The sequence below is a fragment of the Tetranychus urticae genome, chromosome 1 (genome assembly GCF_039701765.1).
Source record: "Tetranychus urticae isolate SD_2017Ah chromosome 1, NJAU_TeUrti_SD_1.0, whole genome shotgun sequence".
NCBI classification, from domain to species: Eukaryota; Metazoa; Arthropoda; class Arachnida; order Trombidiformes; family Tetranychidae; genus Tetranychus; species Tetranychus urticae.
The window spans coordinates 18155715-18173473 of record NC_142958.1 but is presented as its reverse complement, the minus strand read 5'-3'; the positions used below and the strand labels follow the sequence as shown (position 1 = coordinate 18173473).

The window sequence follows — 17759 nt, the reverse complement described above, 5'->3', positions numbered from 1 at the left end:
TCGTAAATATTCTAACTCGTTCTCAGGATATTGATTTTGATGAAAACACGTATTTTGTTGCATTTGGCAAAATTTGCAAAGGGTTTTTAGATTTTTGCAAAATGAAAAAAGATTTCTAAGATTCATATTTAGTTTTTATTGGTATAAATAGCATTTTAAGATCTAAGAAGAAACAAGAGCTATAAACTTTTCTATTAGTCTCATGAAAAATGGAAAGAATGATATTAATATGAATATGAGTAAATTGCGCTAAGTTGAAAAATTGACAAAACATTGGAAAGATTCGCATACAAATTTCTTAAGCTAAAAAAGTGATAAAACCAAAAGTTCGGGTATAATTAGGAATTAGGAAAAATATCAAACGGTAACATTGACCATTTATCTTATGGAACTTCATGTTTATCACCCTGAAATGTAACCTGTAGTAAATCGAGTAGACGATTGTTTCTTATAACATTTCACTTTTCTCATCGCTTTAATAGACGATTCTAGATGTTACTTTTTAAATGATAAAAAGTTGATGGTGAAAAATCATACATTGCGTACATTGCGTTTCTGTATTCATTCTCAGTTCGATTTGAAATTAATGCCGAAGTTGAGGCCAAAAGTAATTGCTGTCACCAGGATTCGAGCCTGGGTTGTCGCGGCCACAACGCGAAGTACTAACCACTATACTATGACAGCTTGTATGAAGGGTCTGAAGGAATTGAATAGTATCATTCATGAACAAAGATAAGGGATGAAACTGGTAAACTATTTTCACGCATAACTTGCTTGAATAAGCGCCATCTCTCTTTATACTATGCAATGCTTCATTTGTTTTCAGTCTTTTCAAGTTTATCATTATAAAGTATTTGGACTGGCCGCAGTCTTTTTAGCTTAAGCGATGGTTGATGGTACTGTCCTCAAGAATAGTTTGTTACTTTTTTTTAATCATCATGTTGGAATTTATACTTTTCTTCAACTTCTCTTCTGAAGTATTAAAAAGTTTTCTGTATAAAACAGATCAGTTTGATTTTTAGTTAAACCTTCCGCATTCTGTGACCATAAGAGTTGTCGATAAACTTATTATTCTTACGATTAGACAGAAATTGTTGGTACGCATCAACAATTGAACTCCTTTTTCAATTTATCAACAGTATTCTTGATTTTGATGATTGGTGTTAAAACTTTGAAATCAATATTTCGAAAATGGTAATCCAAAATCATCATTCTTCGACCAATCATTGATTTCATCATGGGCCATGTATAGTGAGATATAAATCTCCAAATATAAAATATGAATTTATAAAAGTAAATGCTTCTTATTAACACAAATCTTATGATGCGTTGGAAGAGTATTGATAATTAATTGAATTAAATCAATTTTTCTTCAGGATTCAGTCATATTATGTAACAGCCAAAATGAAATCTAATGATTGGTCGAAGAATGATGATTTTGGTTTTACCATTCTCGAAATATTGATGTTCAAAGTTTTACGCCAAAATCAAGACTGTTGATAAATCGACAAATGTGTTCGATTGTTGATGTATACCAACAACTTTTATCAACGCTTAATGAGTTCCAACTCAACAGGTCACAGAAAAGAAAGGGGTTAACTTATCAATTGTACAGAAATGTGCTTTTCTGGTTTAACATCAAAAGTTACACTTGGTCGGTTACACTGGCCGAAATCGAAGCGTTGGTGAATTATTTCGAAGCTGTATATTGATTAATGCGTGTATTGTAAAGATTTGATTGGTACACTCGTAGCCAGGGTTAAGTTAACAACAACCGAGATTTTTTCATAATCGCCAACAAGAATACTTTTACGATAATTTCGAATAATTTCTTTCACTGATAATCGAGAAGTTTTTCCTTGTTAAGTGTCTATGAAAATAAAATGGTGGCTTAAGATGGTGACACCTAAAAATTAACTTAAGTCGGTAATATTAGCCATCTATCAGTTATTGCATTTATAGATCCATTAACCAGTTTTAATAAACAAACTTGAGAGACGATTTAAGGTTGATTCAAGATTTTCAATCATTTTTTGTAAAGCTCCTAAAAGTTCTAAGCAGTACTGGTAAAAAATCGAATATTGAGTTAAAAGTTGAGACTTGTTGGATTTGTGTGAGCATAAAAACTCAGTCCATTAGTGATTCTTCTCCGATTGTCTGTTTTCGAGAAAATCGAAGGCAAAGTTGAAACTTCAAAACTTTTTCAATTATGAAAGCAGATTTGTTCATGAAACTCATTTATTTATTATCGTCGCGTAGTAAAACGAAAGTGAAGATTTTAGCTCAGATATGTCTATTCGAAAATCCACTTTTTGTTTCGTGTTTATCGAAAAAAAAGGTTTACAAAACTCCTGAAAATAATAGACAATTTATCAATTTAATACAATGAGATGATCGCTCAAAAAGAGATTGCGTATTGAAAATTACCTATTGCATTAGCAATGGAAAGACGACAAACTCAAGAATTGTTACCCTATGGTAGAGTTGGGCGATATTATCGAAATCGATGATATATATCGATATTTTAGTTGAAAATATCATCGATAAATTGAAAAAAATATCGATATTTCTCATACTTTCTTGGCATACTGGAGTAACTTATGGCATACCGAAATACCTTTTGCCATACTGGAGTATCTTTTGCTTATGTTTTTTTTGGTGTTTTTTTGAGTTTTTTTTGAGTTTTTTTTCACACATTCAACAACAACTATGCCACCTGCTATAGTATGGGACTATTTTAATAAAATTGATACTTCCTCGGCGAGATGTAAACAGTGTAATACCATTGTAAAAACCTCTGGAAATACTTCCAACTTGAGAGCTCATATAAACAACAAACATCCAGCTCTTGCGGAAATCTTATTCGGTGCAGGTATAAAGCCAAACCAACCTCAAATTGATAAACAATTATCAGAAATTACATCTGTACAAGGTAAGTAGTGTTAGTGAAAAAAAATAATATTTCCTAATATGATTTTTTTATACAGCAGGCCCTAGGAAGGAGATGTTTCAACAGTCTTTGGTATGGTTTTTGGCTAAAAATTTTCACCCATTCAACATGATAGAATCTCCACAATTTATCTCAATGGCCAAAACATTGAATCCTCATGCAAGTGTACCATCCAGAAAAACTTTAATGAAGTATGCCAGTGAAATGTTTGCAAACAAAAAGGATTTATTGAAGGTACATTTTAGAAGTGTTAAATGGTTTTCATTCACATGTGATGTTTGGACAGATACTTCCAATGCAAGATCTTATTTAGGATTAACATGCCATTTCATCGATGATTACACACCACAAAGTGTATGTTTAAGTGTCAAGCATATAACTGAGGCACATACAGCAGACAACTTGGCCAGGTCAATACGTGAAATCATGGAAGATTATGAACTTTCAAGTGAAAATTTGATGTCAATAGTAACCGATGGAGCTGCTAATATTACCAGTGCAGCTAGACAGATTACTGATAAAACTTTATGGTGTGTAGCCCATAGATTGAACCTTGTAGTGTGTGATGCAATAAAAGCATATTCTGAAATCGAAGAATTGATTTGCAAGGTTCGATCTATAGTTACATTATCGAAACAAAGTAACAATTTTTCTGACATGATTGCAAGAGCACAGATAGATGAAGGCGCACCTGTTCTGAAACTACTACAGGATGTTTCAACTCGTTGGAATAGCACTTTTATCATGTTGGAACGCTTCATCAAAATGCGTGATTATGTTAAAATGGCTCTGATAAAAGCAAAAAAGGAATCTATGGAAATTTCCTTTGATAAATTAACAATACTCAAAGATATTCAAAAATTACTCCAACCCTTTTATGAAGTAACCAAAGATATTTCAGGGGAAAAATATGTCACTATCTCTCGTGTCATTCCAATAATTAATAACCTTAATCACCTTCTAACAACAACAGAGGTACAATCAACACTAGGTGAATTATTCAAGAGAGCTTTAACCAAGGAAATGAAATCTCGATTTGAAAAGGTGGAAACCACAAAAATATTCGCTTACTCAACCATTGTGGATCCACGATTCAAAAAAATAGACTTTGTCTCAACAAGTGCCTGCTCCAAAGCCATTTGTGATTTAAATAACATGATCCACACTGTGCCTTTGACCCAAACAAATGATATGCCAGTATCATATGAAGGTTTATGGTCTTTTCACGAAAAAAGAGCGCAAATTTTGGTTGATGAAACTGGCGCATTGGATCAAGGATTTAAGCACTATTTAGCTAGTCAAACACTTCCTCTGAATGCAGATCCACTTCAGTATTGGAAAAAGAATAAGGAATGTTACCATTCATTGCATAATGTTGCACTTCAATATCTATGTTCTCCTGCTACCTCCGTTCCTTGTGAACGACTTTTTTCTAAGTCTGGCAATATTATTAGCGAGAAAAGAACTCGTCTAAAGCCTAAAAATGTTGAAATGCTATGCTTTTTAGCTTCATTACCTGATTGTTTTATTTATTAATTGTAATTTGTTTTCATTTCAAATAAATATCGATAATATCGATATTATCGATATCGTAAATTTTCATATCGATATTTTCGATGATATTTTATTTTAATATCGCCCATCTCTACCCTATGGGGCTCAGCCGCGACACTAGATGGCTCTTAGCAAAAATTAAGTTTAGTACCTTCGTCTTACTATTAATAATGTAATAGACGGCGCTGTTTCTTTTGTCAAAATAAGTGTTGGAAGAATGTCGACCTGTTTTTAAGATCGATTCAAGGATCGGGTCGTCAAACAAAACTTTGATCATGGGATCGATCTTTATTCGATTAAAAACGATTTTTTTTCAATTTTTTGGATCCTTGCAATCTCATCAAAACTTTTACATTAAAGAGTTTTAAATGAGCTTGTTACTACTTCTATGATATTATTTCACTTTTTAAAAATTAAGGGTCAGAGACGACCTTTTTTTGTTTATTTCTGTGTCCAAGCTGAGTATTTAGATACTTGTCAGGTAGTTGTTCATTTTAAGTAGGAAAAATGATGCTAAAAATGACATAAGAAAAGGATCGATCCGGGCATTGATTAATCGAGATGCGATCGGTAGAATCGATCATGGCCGATCTTTAATTGGATCTCTCTCAGGTCTATATTATGGTTATTGTTAAAGAGTAGAGGTCAAACCTCGCCATCCTCGCCAACCTCGCTTGCCATTGTTTCCTATGGAGAGTTATCTCTTCATTATTACTCTTTGGTTATTTTGGTTTTTGTGGTGTTTTATTACTACCCGTAGGTTTGACATCCTTTCATTTGACAACTCATTTCCAATCTGAACACCAGTTCATTGAAAACTATTTCTTTGTTCACACTGAGTTTAATAATTTTCCCATTTCTTTTCTATTCAGATCTCAAATGAGTTTAGAGGAAATGCACTATGGTTTGAAAAAAGGTAAGTTTTTCGTTTTTTCTTCATCTGGAAATTTAAATTATTTATTATAATTTGTATTTCTTTTTTATTCTTTCAGTGATTACATCAGTCATGACCAATAGAGACTCATGGCCTTTCAGGGAACCTATTAAAGAAGCCATCGCGCCAATGTACTATGAAATCATTCAAAATCCAATAGATCTTTCTGCTATTGAGAAGAAAATTGATGATCAAGTTTACAGTGATTTTCGTGAAGTGGAGGAAGATTTCAAATTATTGGTCAATAATTGTGAAACTTACAATGGCCCAAAGAATGGTTACACTCTACTATCCTATGCTGTTTGGCGTGTTTTTAAACGAGCAACTAAACGATTTCTCGACCTCGATCTCAGTTTTGATGAACAAGTTGCTTTTATTTACCCTCCAAAGCCAAGAAATTTAGCCACACAGGCAGCTATTAAGGCTCGTCGTAAGCGCCGTAAACATCGTAAACTTCGAGCTCTCGATATTCTTGCCAAAGCAGCAGAAGAAGCTGTCAAGTGTACAACACTGAGAGGTACAAGATCTGATGGATCGGGTGATAGTTCATCTTCATCATCATCATCATCATCACCATATCAAGGTTCAAGAAGTGAAGGAGAGGGAAAATTTGACGGTAAAAAAATCTGCATTTCCGTTGAAGCTCTTTCAGATTGTGATTCTAATTCAAATTTTCCATGCCATCTGACTCTTAATTTAAACATTGGGATTGATGAGGGAAATTTAACTTTCAAGTCTCTCTCTGAATGGAGTGATTACATTAGATTACGCGGTGATCCCGTCAAGTTACCTCAAGAATCAGTTATCTTACCTCAAACACCTTTATCCAGGACAAGTGGTCATCTCCATTCTAATGAAATTAGACTTTTTAGATCCCTTTGTTTATCGGAGTTGAAGGAAAAAGAAACTCAATCATCATCAATAAATCTCGACGATCGTTTAAGCTGGCCATTTAACTCTGAAAGTTCATCCTCTAGTTCCAATTGTTCTCCGCCTCAGAATCAAGTGCACAAACCAATTGTAATTAAATTAAGCCGATGTAATAGTGATAATGGAACAATATGGAAACCCGTCCAAGTCGATAATAATCATCTAAATTCACCCGGTACCGATAGTAATATGAAAAATGTGAACGAACAATCACCCTGTTCATTGCCAATGAAAAAGATTCACCCAAGAAACTCAATTGGTGAAGAAGGGTTAAACTGTTTACCCAAAAAACGTTTAGCCTTGGATAATGATGTATTTTGTCACAATTACTTAAATGGTTATAATACTCAGACATCATCCTCTGATGAGTCCAACTCATTACATACAGACAAATTGCTCAACTTTACATCAACTCAATTTAGCCAGTCCAATAAAATTAATCACAATCATCGTCATCATCCCTGCCTATCCGAAGATTCCTCAATGGATTCATCATCAGATTAATTTTTTATACTGAATGTAAATATGGTCCTGACAAATAGCACAGCCAATTTAATTAACTCAATTGTGATCAAGTCCTTTATTTGCTCACCATTATTATCCTGACTCAAAAGATGCCACTTTTTCCCTTCAACTTGCTCTGGAAGTGGTCAACTCATTTAATGACCTCACTTAACTTACTGATCTTAAGTCACCCAAGTCTGTGATGTATCTCGATCATTAAGTGTGTTTAATTTTACAACCAGATTTGAATTCAGGAACAAAAGTAGATATACTTTTATATTTATTGATAGTGAATCTTTCCTAAACTCTAATTTTGTATTTAAAGCATGCTTAGCATGCATCTCAAAGTATCAACCAATATCTTTAACAATCAAATATGAAACCCAAATCAATATATTTTAGCAGCTATCTATTTAAGATTTTTCATTATTCCGTCGAAACAATTCATGACTCACACTCTTTGATGGATAATAATCAGCTCTCACCAGCATCAACAACAATAACAGGTAAGAACAAAGTTACCGAACTCATTTGCAACACTTGTATTTCAATACAATTGAATAATATCCTCCTGATTCTTTATAAATTATCTGATTCTAATCTTTTAATTTTCTTTTTCCACAGTTTTCAACCAATTGCTGAATCTGAGTCATTGATCTGACAAGAAATTGAAATGAGAGACAAATATTGTTTTGGTTAAGGTTTCTTATATTTACAAATCATGGAAAGCTATCATGGACAAGAATCAAGATTGATATTGAATCAAGCTCAGCCAACCTTTTGTTTTGTTTATCAACGACTGCCTGGAATATAGTAAAACATAATCAACTTTATCAATCCAGTTTATTACATCAAGTTTTTTAATTTTATTTTGTAAAACCTGTTACAAAACGAACCAGCTCACCCCCTGCCATTTAATGTAATCAAATTTATTTTATACACTATTTTTGTATGATCCATTACATGTAATTTTAGTATTGATTTATATAAAATATCATTGAAAATGTGAGACATAATGTTTGCTTTCAATTTAATAAGACTGCTATTTACTAATATCAGTAAAGTTTGTCAGTAAATAGCGACCAGGAAACGATTCCGCAAAAAATTAACCTTTTGATGATAATAATTTTTTCAAGAATCGTTAAGATTCTTAATTATTATCTCGCTCTTGAGATCACATTATTGTTTGATTGTTAATCAAGAAATCAATTGACAAGCTCTCTGATTCATTTGGCCTATTTTGATACAATATGTGATACAATACTTTACTCAATTATGTAATGTCAAGACTCTGTTAAGTTTCATTATTACTCATGAACAATTTACGCGTAGGAATGATTAAATACTCGATTGTTTGTTAAACTAACAGATTAGTAGATGATGGTAATAATTACTCATAATGAGTTGATTGAAATCAATTGGAATCAATTGTAGCAGTGAAATACTTGAAAGAAACAGTCAGATGACACTTAATCTGAATGTCTTGAATTGTATTGATTGTAACCAATTGCTTGGTTCTTCAATTTCTGAAATATATTAATATTAATACAACAATTTCCTGAGATATTGCTTATAAATTAATATTGTTTCCTCTTCATAATTATTTGAATATTTTCAAGAACATAATGAAATACAAAAACCTGAATTTCAATTTCAAGTTAAATGGTGTTACATGAAACAAAAAATGATCAACAATTTAATTCAACCAAGCTCTTTTGACTGAAACACTTATGGTGATAGCCGAAATGAAATATTGCTCTCACAAATGCCATAAAACTTTAATTACGAGCCGAATGAAGGAACCAATTTAGTCACTTTGAGTAAAATAAGATACTCGTTTCTTGATTCCGATGGTTCAAAGCAATCAGGTGGTCCATCATAAAATACATCACATCTTTAAACGAAGCATATTCAACAATTAAGTTGGCTGTCAATTTTATAAAATTGAAACATGAAATAATACATAAAAAACTTACGGACTTTTCAAGCTTTCAGTAAATCATTAGCCATAGAGCCTTCACTGAAGCATAAGTTGTCATAGGATTTAGATTTAATCCTTCTTTAAGTGTACACTTTAACCAATAAATGATTAGGCCTCGATTAAAGAGTTGTTCATTGTATTGTTTCTGCGATTTCTGCAGTAGTTTAACTTTACCATTTGATATGATATGACAAGTTGATCAAACATGTTGAACACTGCTAAAAATCATGGGTCACTGGGTGCTCGAATCATCAAAAATATTGGTTTCTCTAAATACAATTATTAATGTTTAGTCAAAAAGATAAATTTTCAAATTTCCAGCACTTCTATGATACTGGTTTGTTGCTAAGATATTAATTAACAACTCGAATAGCAAAAATTTAAAATCTATTAACTGTTGTCTAAAATGTCAGCAATAGTTGAAAATTAATTGCAGTCACAATTTACAGAATTAGTGAAATTTGAACCTTTTCTTTCCTTTGTTTTTCGATTTACAAATGTATTGGATTGGACTTTTGATAAGTCTCAGAATCGAACCTAAATCTGATAAAATTTTATTTATCATTTGAGCTGATATTTGTGTGAGTTTATTGTTTGGTGATTTGGCACGATAAGACGTTAAAAGTCTATTGATATTTCAGGAGGAAATTCACGATTAACAGAATCTACTTCTAAATCTTTTTCTCACCCATATCCTTGATCAAATCTCTATCCAACTCTGGCCATTCACTGATTATCAATGATTAATATTTACCTCAATATACTCCATGTTATCAAATACACACACGCTGTCGAATCCAATACACCCTCAGTAAAGTTGTATCTCATATTAGTACCTTTGACTTTCGTGTTGGTCTTAATAGGGAGTGACAACCTTCATCGCCATCTCAACCTTAATCGTTACAATATTAATAGCAATATCATGAATCATGATAATCAACAATCCTAAAAACTTAATATTCTAGTCAATAGATGGCGCTATTAAACTCAAAATTTCTACTTTTGACTTTCAGTTTGATTTGACTAAACAATTTAAAATTGCTTGCCCTTAAATCATGCCAAGCTTTAAGATGTAAAATCCTTTTACGATAAACTAATTAGACGGAGATTTTCACTCGTGTTTGCCTTCTCGACCACAGCTGAAGTACCCATTGGATCCTTTTAATGATTTGTCTTGATGATTTGATTCCAGCATTGTCCTGAAATGATTTCAATATCAATAAGTCAACTCCAGCCCATTTGAAAGTAAAAATAGGAAGCAATTTTAACCATAAAGAAAAGTCTAAATTGAGAGTTACAATCATCTAACAACAATAAAAAGCTTAATTACTGTTGCTTCCTAGCAATTTTAGAAGATCAAGAGTTGAACAGACAAAAATTGACAAAAAGATCTACTGAATAGACATTAATTAACCTTGAATTTTAATTACAAATTATCCTTGAAGAAGAGCCTTTTATCAATAGAAAAGGTTTACCCCAAAGACAAAATAACTCACCCAAGAATGGAAAGAAAAGGATAAAAATAAAAGAAATAATTTACTGATTATTATTATCTAAATTCACTGTACCATGGTCAATCAATTTATTGCCACAATCAACCTTTCCATTTTACAATCACCTGTCTATGAAGAGAAGCTGGTTAAAAGGTAAAACCAGAAAACAAAACAATCGCCAAATAATAATCTTAATCAACTTTCACGAGTTTCCTTTTATTGTACATAAAATGGTAATAATAAAAGGTAAAAAAATTTAAATCCTTGAGCTTTCCATCTTAATTATTGAATGGTCAACACAAGCTAATCAATTTACAATACAAATTGGCCAACAATCAAGGCAATTTACTGCCTTAATCATTCTACTAATTGTCACCAGATTCCAAGTTAAGAACCCAAACAATTTAAACCGATGTTGATTGAATAGTGTCAATGGCTAATGAAAAAGGCCTGAAAATAGATTCACTTGATCATGATTTATTGATTAAAATAACTCGACCAACAGTTTTCAAATCAAATATTTGTCTAATTCAACGTAATGATCGACTAATTTCACCGTCTAATTGAATGATGATTATGATGTTAACTATTTAAATGTTATGATACAAGTTGACTTTTGTTAACCTTTCAAACTCATCTTAAATTTTTGTTTTGCTCATTGAGTTACATTTAATCAGGTTGCTAATGATTGTGATGAACATGAGAAACAAAAAAACTGGTTCAACCGCTTTCAATTTCAATCTAATTACACTGATTATAACAATCATTTTCTCATTATTATTCAATTTTGTCTGGACAATCATCATTCAAATCAACTGTAAAAGCTCATCAATTTCAAAATTAATAACCTTTATATTCATATAACAATAAGCCAACAATAAAACATTCAATCCTTTGATTAAAGCCAATAAAGATGGTTATTACCGATTTAAGAGTTAACCCAAACTTGAAGGAAATTTTGTAAATAATAAGAAAACAAATCTTCCAATAATCAAGAGCAAATTGTAATAACGATTAACATTGAGATCAAATTACAATCTCAATTTGTTAATCAAACAAACTGTAAATTTTAAACACGATTAAAGTCAATAGAGATTGAAAGTCGCTTGATTTTTCAAGTTTAATTTCAGGTTTTGTTTCAAGTTTTGGGTTTTTAGTTTCATTTTAAGGAAAAGCTTAATTTGCTTATAAATTGTTGTCGATTGACCGTAAATTGTAAATTAGTTTTATCGATAAATAATTTCTTCCAAATTAACCCAATTTTTCTGACCGCTCATTCCATAGACTCAGCAATTTAATAACTTGAAATCACTTGACTTTCATGTGAGATTATTTTCACTTAATCAACAATCAAAGCTGTTTGATAATAATGTTAATAATGGCTTTGAGCGGTTCAATTGTGAATTAAATTATCGCCAATTTTGGGAGGAACTTTTCATTTTTAGTTTGATAATAATAGTTTTGGTTAAACTAGATGATTAACTATTAATATTTCTGTGTAATTATCTTGAATTATTTTTTGATTGTTTCACTTTTCAGCTCTGTTATTAAATTGTGGCTTCAAAGACTAATTTCAAATAATTACCAAACTTGATCATTTGGTTTGTTGAACTGAATAATCTGTAACCGATTAAACTCTTTGATCAATCCTTTTCACCAAATCCTTTGACAATATAATTATCATTTTAATAGCTTTAGGTAATCAGAAATGTTTCACTACACAATTTAGTTCAAATATTAACTCAACTCATCATCTGACTTGGTTAATTGTTGTAAAACCTTTCCGAGGCTTTTGGTTAAACAAAATTCAATTTAAGGATGTAGCTTCAATGAAAGACAATTTGATCAACTCAAAGTGTAAATGATTAATAATTCATTGTTTTACGTTTACCAATGATTATCATTTTAATTGGAAAATCGTGAAAATAAATTGCCAAATTATAAGTCAATTACCCTTTTATCCAAGCAAAAACTGGATTCTAGTTTAGCCTAAAACATCTAACCAAATGTTTACCAAAATTACTTAAATATGAGATATCGAAATGTTGTTAAATTTATTGATGAACAAAATTGTTTTACCATTTCCAGGGCCTTTCATTTCCGAAATCAGTTGCAGGGTAGAGTTTGATATGCAATTGCATTCTGTAACCAGATGAGGTTCAGTCCATATTGTTTAATATCATGAAAATACAAAAATGCACCTAAATTCAAGGTTTTTGCCTTCGCTTTAATTTTGTCGATTGCACTGATTTACTTTCATCAAAACCTTACCTGCATTGATATTGGATGATTGAAGGGGCGATGGAAACCAACTGATGAATTACTCATATCTATCATAGATCACATAGAGTTTAATTAGTATTTAAAGAGCGTCTTTAATGAACAAAGTCACATTCATCATTCAGTGTTTCAATTTTTGAATTATAACACTAAAATTATTCCCGTGTTTACACTTGAATCAGAACCGATTTCATCAAATTTTCAAACCGCTCATTGAAGCTTCATCATGATTCTTAATTTAATTGTTTACTGTTTATTTCCAGCATTCATCTCTTGTACTGTCAACTGGGAAGATTGCGGTCAAGCTGATAGGTCGCTAGTCTTTCACAAGATAAACTTTAAAAGTGACAAAATCATCATCGATGGTGATGAGCCGATCCAAGCTGAAGTTGATTTTTCTGTGCTTGACCCGTTCGACTATGAGGTTACAATGAGCGCTGAACTGAGACGTTACTTTAAGCTTCTGTTTATCGAAAAAAGCTTCAAGGTACCTTGTATCAATGACGCTGGAAGTTGTTCTGGTTCATTTTGCTATTTCGTACAATCCTATGCAAACCTAGCTCGTTCCTTTGCTGATCAACTTCATGCACCATTCAACTGTGCGATGGAGAAAGGCCGTTATGCAGGCAACATCACTTACCCAATACCGACTAACGTATTCAACAAAATTCCGTCGGTGATTACAAAAAATCTCTCAGTAAGTCTTTCATTAGCATTTATCAACCATTTCATCTGATCGTATTAAATTCTTGTTCTTTATTCTATAGGGTAAATACGAACTCGTAATTCGCTGGTACTTTGGCGATCAAGAAGCAGGTTGTCTCGCAATTGGATCAGCATTACAAATTAATCCTTAGATTCTTCTTTTGCCTAGGCTTTACTTTAGTTGAATTCATCACAAAATATACTTTAATTTGCAATAAAATGTAAAAGTAATTTTTATCAGCAAAACTTTGATTCTAAGTTTATTTGCATCATTACGGGTTTCTTCGAATTGATTCTTATTAAGTGTCCAATATTTTTAAATTTACCATCAAATAATAAGATCATTCAAAGAATAACATTGATCGGCATGAAGCAATGAGATGAAGAATTCTGGTCTGATAGTGCATAAAGCTAATAAGAGTTACTATTGAACTCTCATCCAAGCCCAATTCATTATATAGCTAAATCAACTTTGCAATAAATTGGCAATTAAACTCGTGAAAATTTCTAGCTAAAAATATTTTCAAGATTAAATTTTAAATACATAGTTCTGTTGGATCGGCAGTCTAACAGATGTAGGATCATGTCAATTTGAAACTTCATTGCATTTGGATAGACAGTGACTCATTGCCTTATCATGACATCGAGCTGGAAATTTTATTTGTCAGAATAAAAGTTTTGTACCAAACATGATATAAATATTTTCCTAGAACTCAATCTATACATCATTTCAATTTTCGCAGCAACCATTGAGAACTAATAACTAAACAATTCAAATTGAACATTGGTGTCATGCAAATTACAACATACATGTTATCATTATATTTATCAATTGCTTTCAAATCTGAGAAACTGAAACAGGCGATTATTCAATGATTGATTGAAACGCATCAATTGTGATTTTTCTGTTAAATATGATAAAAAATCCAGTGAATGTTATTTAAAACAAATAAGAGTTGCTATTTAACCTTCATTTGAGTTAGTGCACTGAAATATTAAAATTCAATTGAATTTTGTAGGGAGAAAATTCTATATAATGCTTCAGTTAGTCATCTACTGATTTCTCAATTAATCATCATGCACGGTCAACCGCCGTGGAAACGCCGATAGATATTTAACTTTCCGAAAGTTGAACTTCAAAGATCAGTCTTTACTCATCGACAACATCAACCCAATCCAAGTTGAAATTCATTTTACTCGATCGAATCAAGTTGATCCTGTTGACAATGTGGTCACATTGAGTGCTGAACTCAGAAGATACTTTACGAACCCGCACATCCCTGTATCAAATTTTGTTATATAGTTAAATCCTACGAAACCTTGGCTCGCTCTTTAGTTACAGAGCTGCTTGGGTAAGATTTACTTTTTCAATCATTTTCCCTCTTACCAATTTTCAATTGATCTGTTTCTTTCAGCTGATTACGATAAATTAAATTCCCAATTAAAAGCCTCAAATTTTGGTGAAAAAACTTTTGTTTGAAAAAAAACCAAAATTGTAATCTTCAGATTCTTAACATTGGTAATATTCATTTTGTGGTGAAAAAAGCCTTTCTTCGAGCATAGGTAAGCATTTAGTTGAGCGTTGAACTCATGAATTTAATAAAAATATCTTACCATAAATCAGTGAAAATTATAAAATATGGTAAATTAAATTAAATTTGAAAAAACCGGTTCATAAAAGTGAAACGGTTTTGCCATATGTTTGACCGGTAACCGGATTCAAGTGGAAAACCGGTTAACGTCGTTGACTAATATTGATATTGATTTAATACTTTTTATTGATAAAATATAAAATCCAAATGATTTGAGGATTCACTTAATGATTAATATTACCTTCAAGGTAAATGTCAGCTCAAGGGTCAGCTCAGGTCATTCCTGGTTTTTTCATATCGACTTGATATTGAAGCTTATGTGAATATTTTAACTCATAACATCACTTTTTTCATCTTATTATCATCTTTAACTTCCTCATCTTTGGATCAAACATCATCACCATCACCATAATCATCGTTGTCATCAAGTAACTGAACCGTGTTCATTAAATTGACCCTCAACAAGTGCTTCCGTCTTGAAGGTATTTTTATTTAAAACCAGAAAAACCTAAGTCTTCCTTAACCTCTCTCCTCATTACCATTTGTTAACTTTTTGCCTCTTTTTGATCCAATTTTTTTTCTCTTCACTTACAGTTTTCATATTATTGCTTTGACGGTTGGGTCAAAATTCAATACATTTACCTTATTGTTCAATTGATGAGAAAAACGGCGTTAAACGTTGACCCTCATGTTAATCACGGTGAATTTAACCGATTTGGTGAATCAAAAAGCGCTTCAACATTTCTTTTCGCATCATCCTTTTCACTTTTCACTTATTATCGACTTGATGGTGATGACCATCATTACAGTGTTTTCAGATTGATTTTTACGTTGAACCAGAAACAAAACCCAAATCCACAAAATGAAAACCCTATCCGATTTACCCTCACTTGAGTTAATCTTCGCTCCACAAAAACAAAACACGATTCCATAGAAAGAGAAAACGCTTTTAGCAAATGAAAATACAAAATCTTTGAAAACCTTAAATAGTCCATATTGAGCTTTGCTCAAACAAAAAGGTCACAAAGACGAGAATAACAAGTTTAAAAGTGACCAAGTGTTAAGGTATCTTCATTTACTAAAAGCGTTTTCTCTTTCTATGGAATCGTGTTTTGTTTTTGTGGAGCGAAGATTAACTCAAGTGAGGGTAAATCGGATCGGGTTTTCATTTTCAAGATTCGGGTTCTGTTTCTGGTTTAACGTAAAAATCAATTTGAAAACACTGTATCATCTTTTTTTCTCTCCCTTTCAATTTCTTTTCACTCTTTGTTTCATAAATTACATTTGATTCATTTGAAGCTCGACCTGCTAAAAATGCATTTGAATCAACATAACATTTCTCCATCATGATTCAGGTCAATCAAAAGGAAACTACAATGAACAAAATTGTATTCTCATTAATTTTATGCTTCTCTTTACCAAACATGACTCTCAATCTTTGATTACTTCAACACACATTTACTTTTACCCTCTTCATTGTTGTACATTTCATTGCAAAACTGTTGCGATTGTTTGATTAAGAAGGTAAAATATTGATCTATCACCGGTTTAGTGACCGTTAATCGGTATTATCAAGACACCATTTAGTTGTTAAACATTAAACATATTGAACTATTTTACAATCAACTCACAATTAAAAGTATTAATATTTGCTTTTGATTAGCAGGCAACATTAAACAACCAGCAAAAATCATAAATAACGTCCATTGAATATAACCTTTGAAGGTGAACCTGAATATACGTAAATATTACCTACTTTTACCTACAACTATCAAAGCAAACAAGTCATGATTAACCCAACAATAAGAAAATTGAAAGCGGTGATATTTTTTGTTCAATCTCAAGCCATTGTTTCCATCTTTTACCTTTTAATTAGCATATTGTATTTCAAGCTTCTTGATTACAATTACGATCATCACTTTCACTTAAACCAATCTTAATAGCTGCTGTTAAATGCTACCTTTTTTCCTGTTAACCATCCTCAACTGTCAACTTAAATAAAATTTAAGGTGTAGCTTGATTACATTCAACTAACTCTTACATTGTGTTAATAATTGTCACAACAATTATGCTTTTTCCTTGTGGCTAACTGCAAATGCTTGATTAACAGGGTCAAAGCAAATTGTTGAATAAAAATGGTTGATGATCAAGATGATGAAGATCGTCAGCTGAGAAACATTTTAAAAGTGAAACTTAATTGCTCAAACGGGAAACATTTAACCAAATAATTAAATGTATAAATGTTCATTTTCCTCTTAAATTAAGTATTGGACAACTCAACAATTAACATTTATCACGTAAAATAACTAAATTTATCTTGTGGTTTATTTAAAAGTACAAAGGAGGATCTCAGCTGTTGTCCATTTAGTGATTTGGAGGATTCAGAGTTTTCAAGAAAACCTTCAATGATTCAATTGTCTGACCATTTGTTATAACAAATCAATTTAGCTATTGACTGGAATAATATTAATCATTGATTTGACTTGTTGAACAATCAAGGCACAAATTACTAAATTAAGAATGGAAAGTGAATTTTGATGAACCTAATTTGGTCAATTTGTTGTTGTTAACTATCTTTTTCACTTTCAATTGATTGGAAATAAATTGGATTGGTCAAAGATTTTGCTTATTAATACAATGTTTCAATTGTGATAAATGTCTGGCCTGATTTAGTAACGAAACAAATTGAAGATGAAATTGAATTTCAAACAATACAATTGTTACCTTGATTGTTGCTGATCACCAGCTTATATTTTTTTCATATCAAACTTGTAACTTTCCTGTAAATTGTAAGAAGATTAAGAAAGATGGAGATGAAGAGGGAAAGAAAAGCAAA

General features: G+C 31.6%; 3 protein-coding genes, 1 long non-coding RNA gene and 1 other non-coding gene across 6 annotated transcripts; 4 read left to right on the top strand and 1 right to left on the bottom strand.

The window, feature by feature from the left end:
• Positions 1-612: 612 nt before the first annotated feature.
• On the bottom strand, positions 613-684 carry TRNAH-GUG (transfer RNA histidin (anticodon GUG)). The gene has a single exon. It is a non-coding gene; the product is annotated as a tRNA-His (tRNA).
• Positions 685-2593: 1909 nt separating this feature from the next.
• Positions 2594-4986, top strand: LOC149094705 (E3 SUMO-protein ligase ZBED1-like). 2 transcript variants are annotated; one of them, XM_089266675.1, is made up of 2 exons: positions 2594-2932; positions 2991-4986. In XM_089266675.1, the coding sequence occupies exons 1-2, from the start codon at positions 2710-2712 to the stop codon at positions 4484-4486; spliced, it is 1719 nt and encodes a 572-aa protein (XP_089122801.1). In that variant the 5' UTR covers positions 2594-2709; the 3' UTR covers positions 4487-4986. The 2 variants fall into 2 exon arrangements, with proteins under 2 accessions (XP_089122801.1, XP_089122800.1); XM_089266674.1 differs by having other exon boundaries at positions 2988-4986.
• A 155-nt stretch (positions 4987-5141) lies between these two features.
• Positions 5142-7881, top strand: LOC107359224 (uncharacterized). The gene is made up of 4 exons (XM_015925700.3): positions 5142-5260; positions 5377-5420; positions 5497-7378; positions 7497-7881. Exons 2-3 carry the CDS (start codon positions 5384-5386, stop codon positions 6870-6872), a joined length of 1413 nt encoding a protein of 470 aa, XP_015781186.1. The 5' UTR covers positions 5142-5260; positions 5377-5383; the 3' UTR covers positions 6873-7378; positions 7497-7881.
• A 4835-nt stretch (positions 7882-12716) lies between these two features.
• Positions 12717-13577, top strand: LOC107372058 (uncharacterized). Its single transcript, XM_015940197.3, has 2 exons — positions 12717-13323; positions 13394-13577. Exons 1-2 carry the CDS (start codon positions 12853-12855, stop codon positions 13481-13483), a joined length of 561 nt encoding a protein of 186 aa, XP_015795683.2. The 5' UTR covers positions 12717-12852; the 3' UTR covers positions 13484-13577.
• A 795-nt stretch (positions 13578-14372) lies between these two features.
• On the top strand, positions 14373-16139 carry LOC107371991 (uncharacterized). Its single transcript, XR_016200894.1, has 3 exons — positions 14373-14683; positions 14747-15405; positions 15518-16139. It is a non-coding gene; the product is annotated as an uncharacterized LOC107371991 (long non-coding RNA).
• The last annotated feature ends 1620 nt before the right edge of the window (positions 16140-17759 follow it).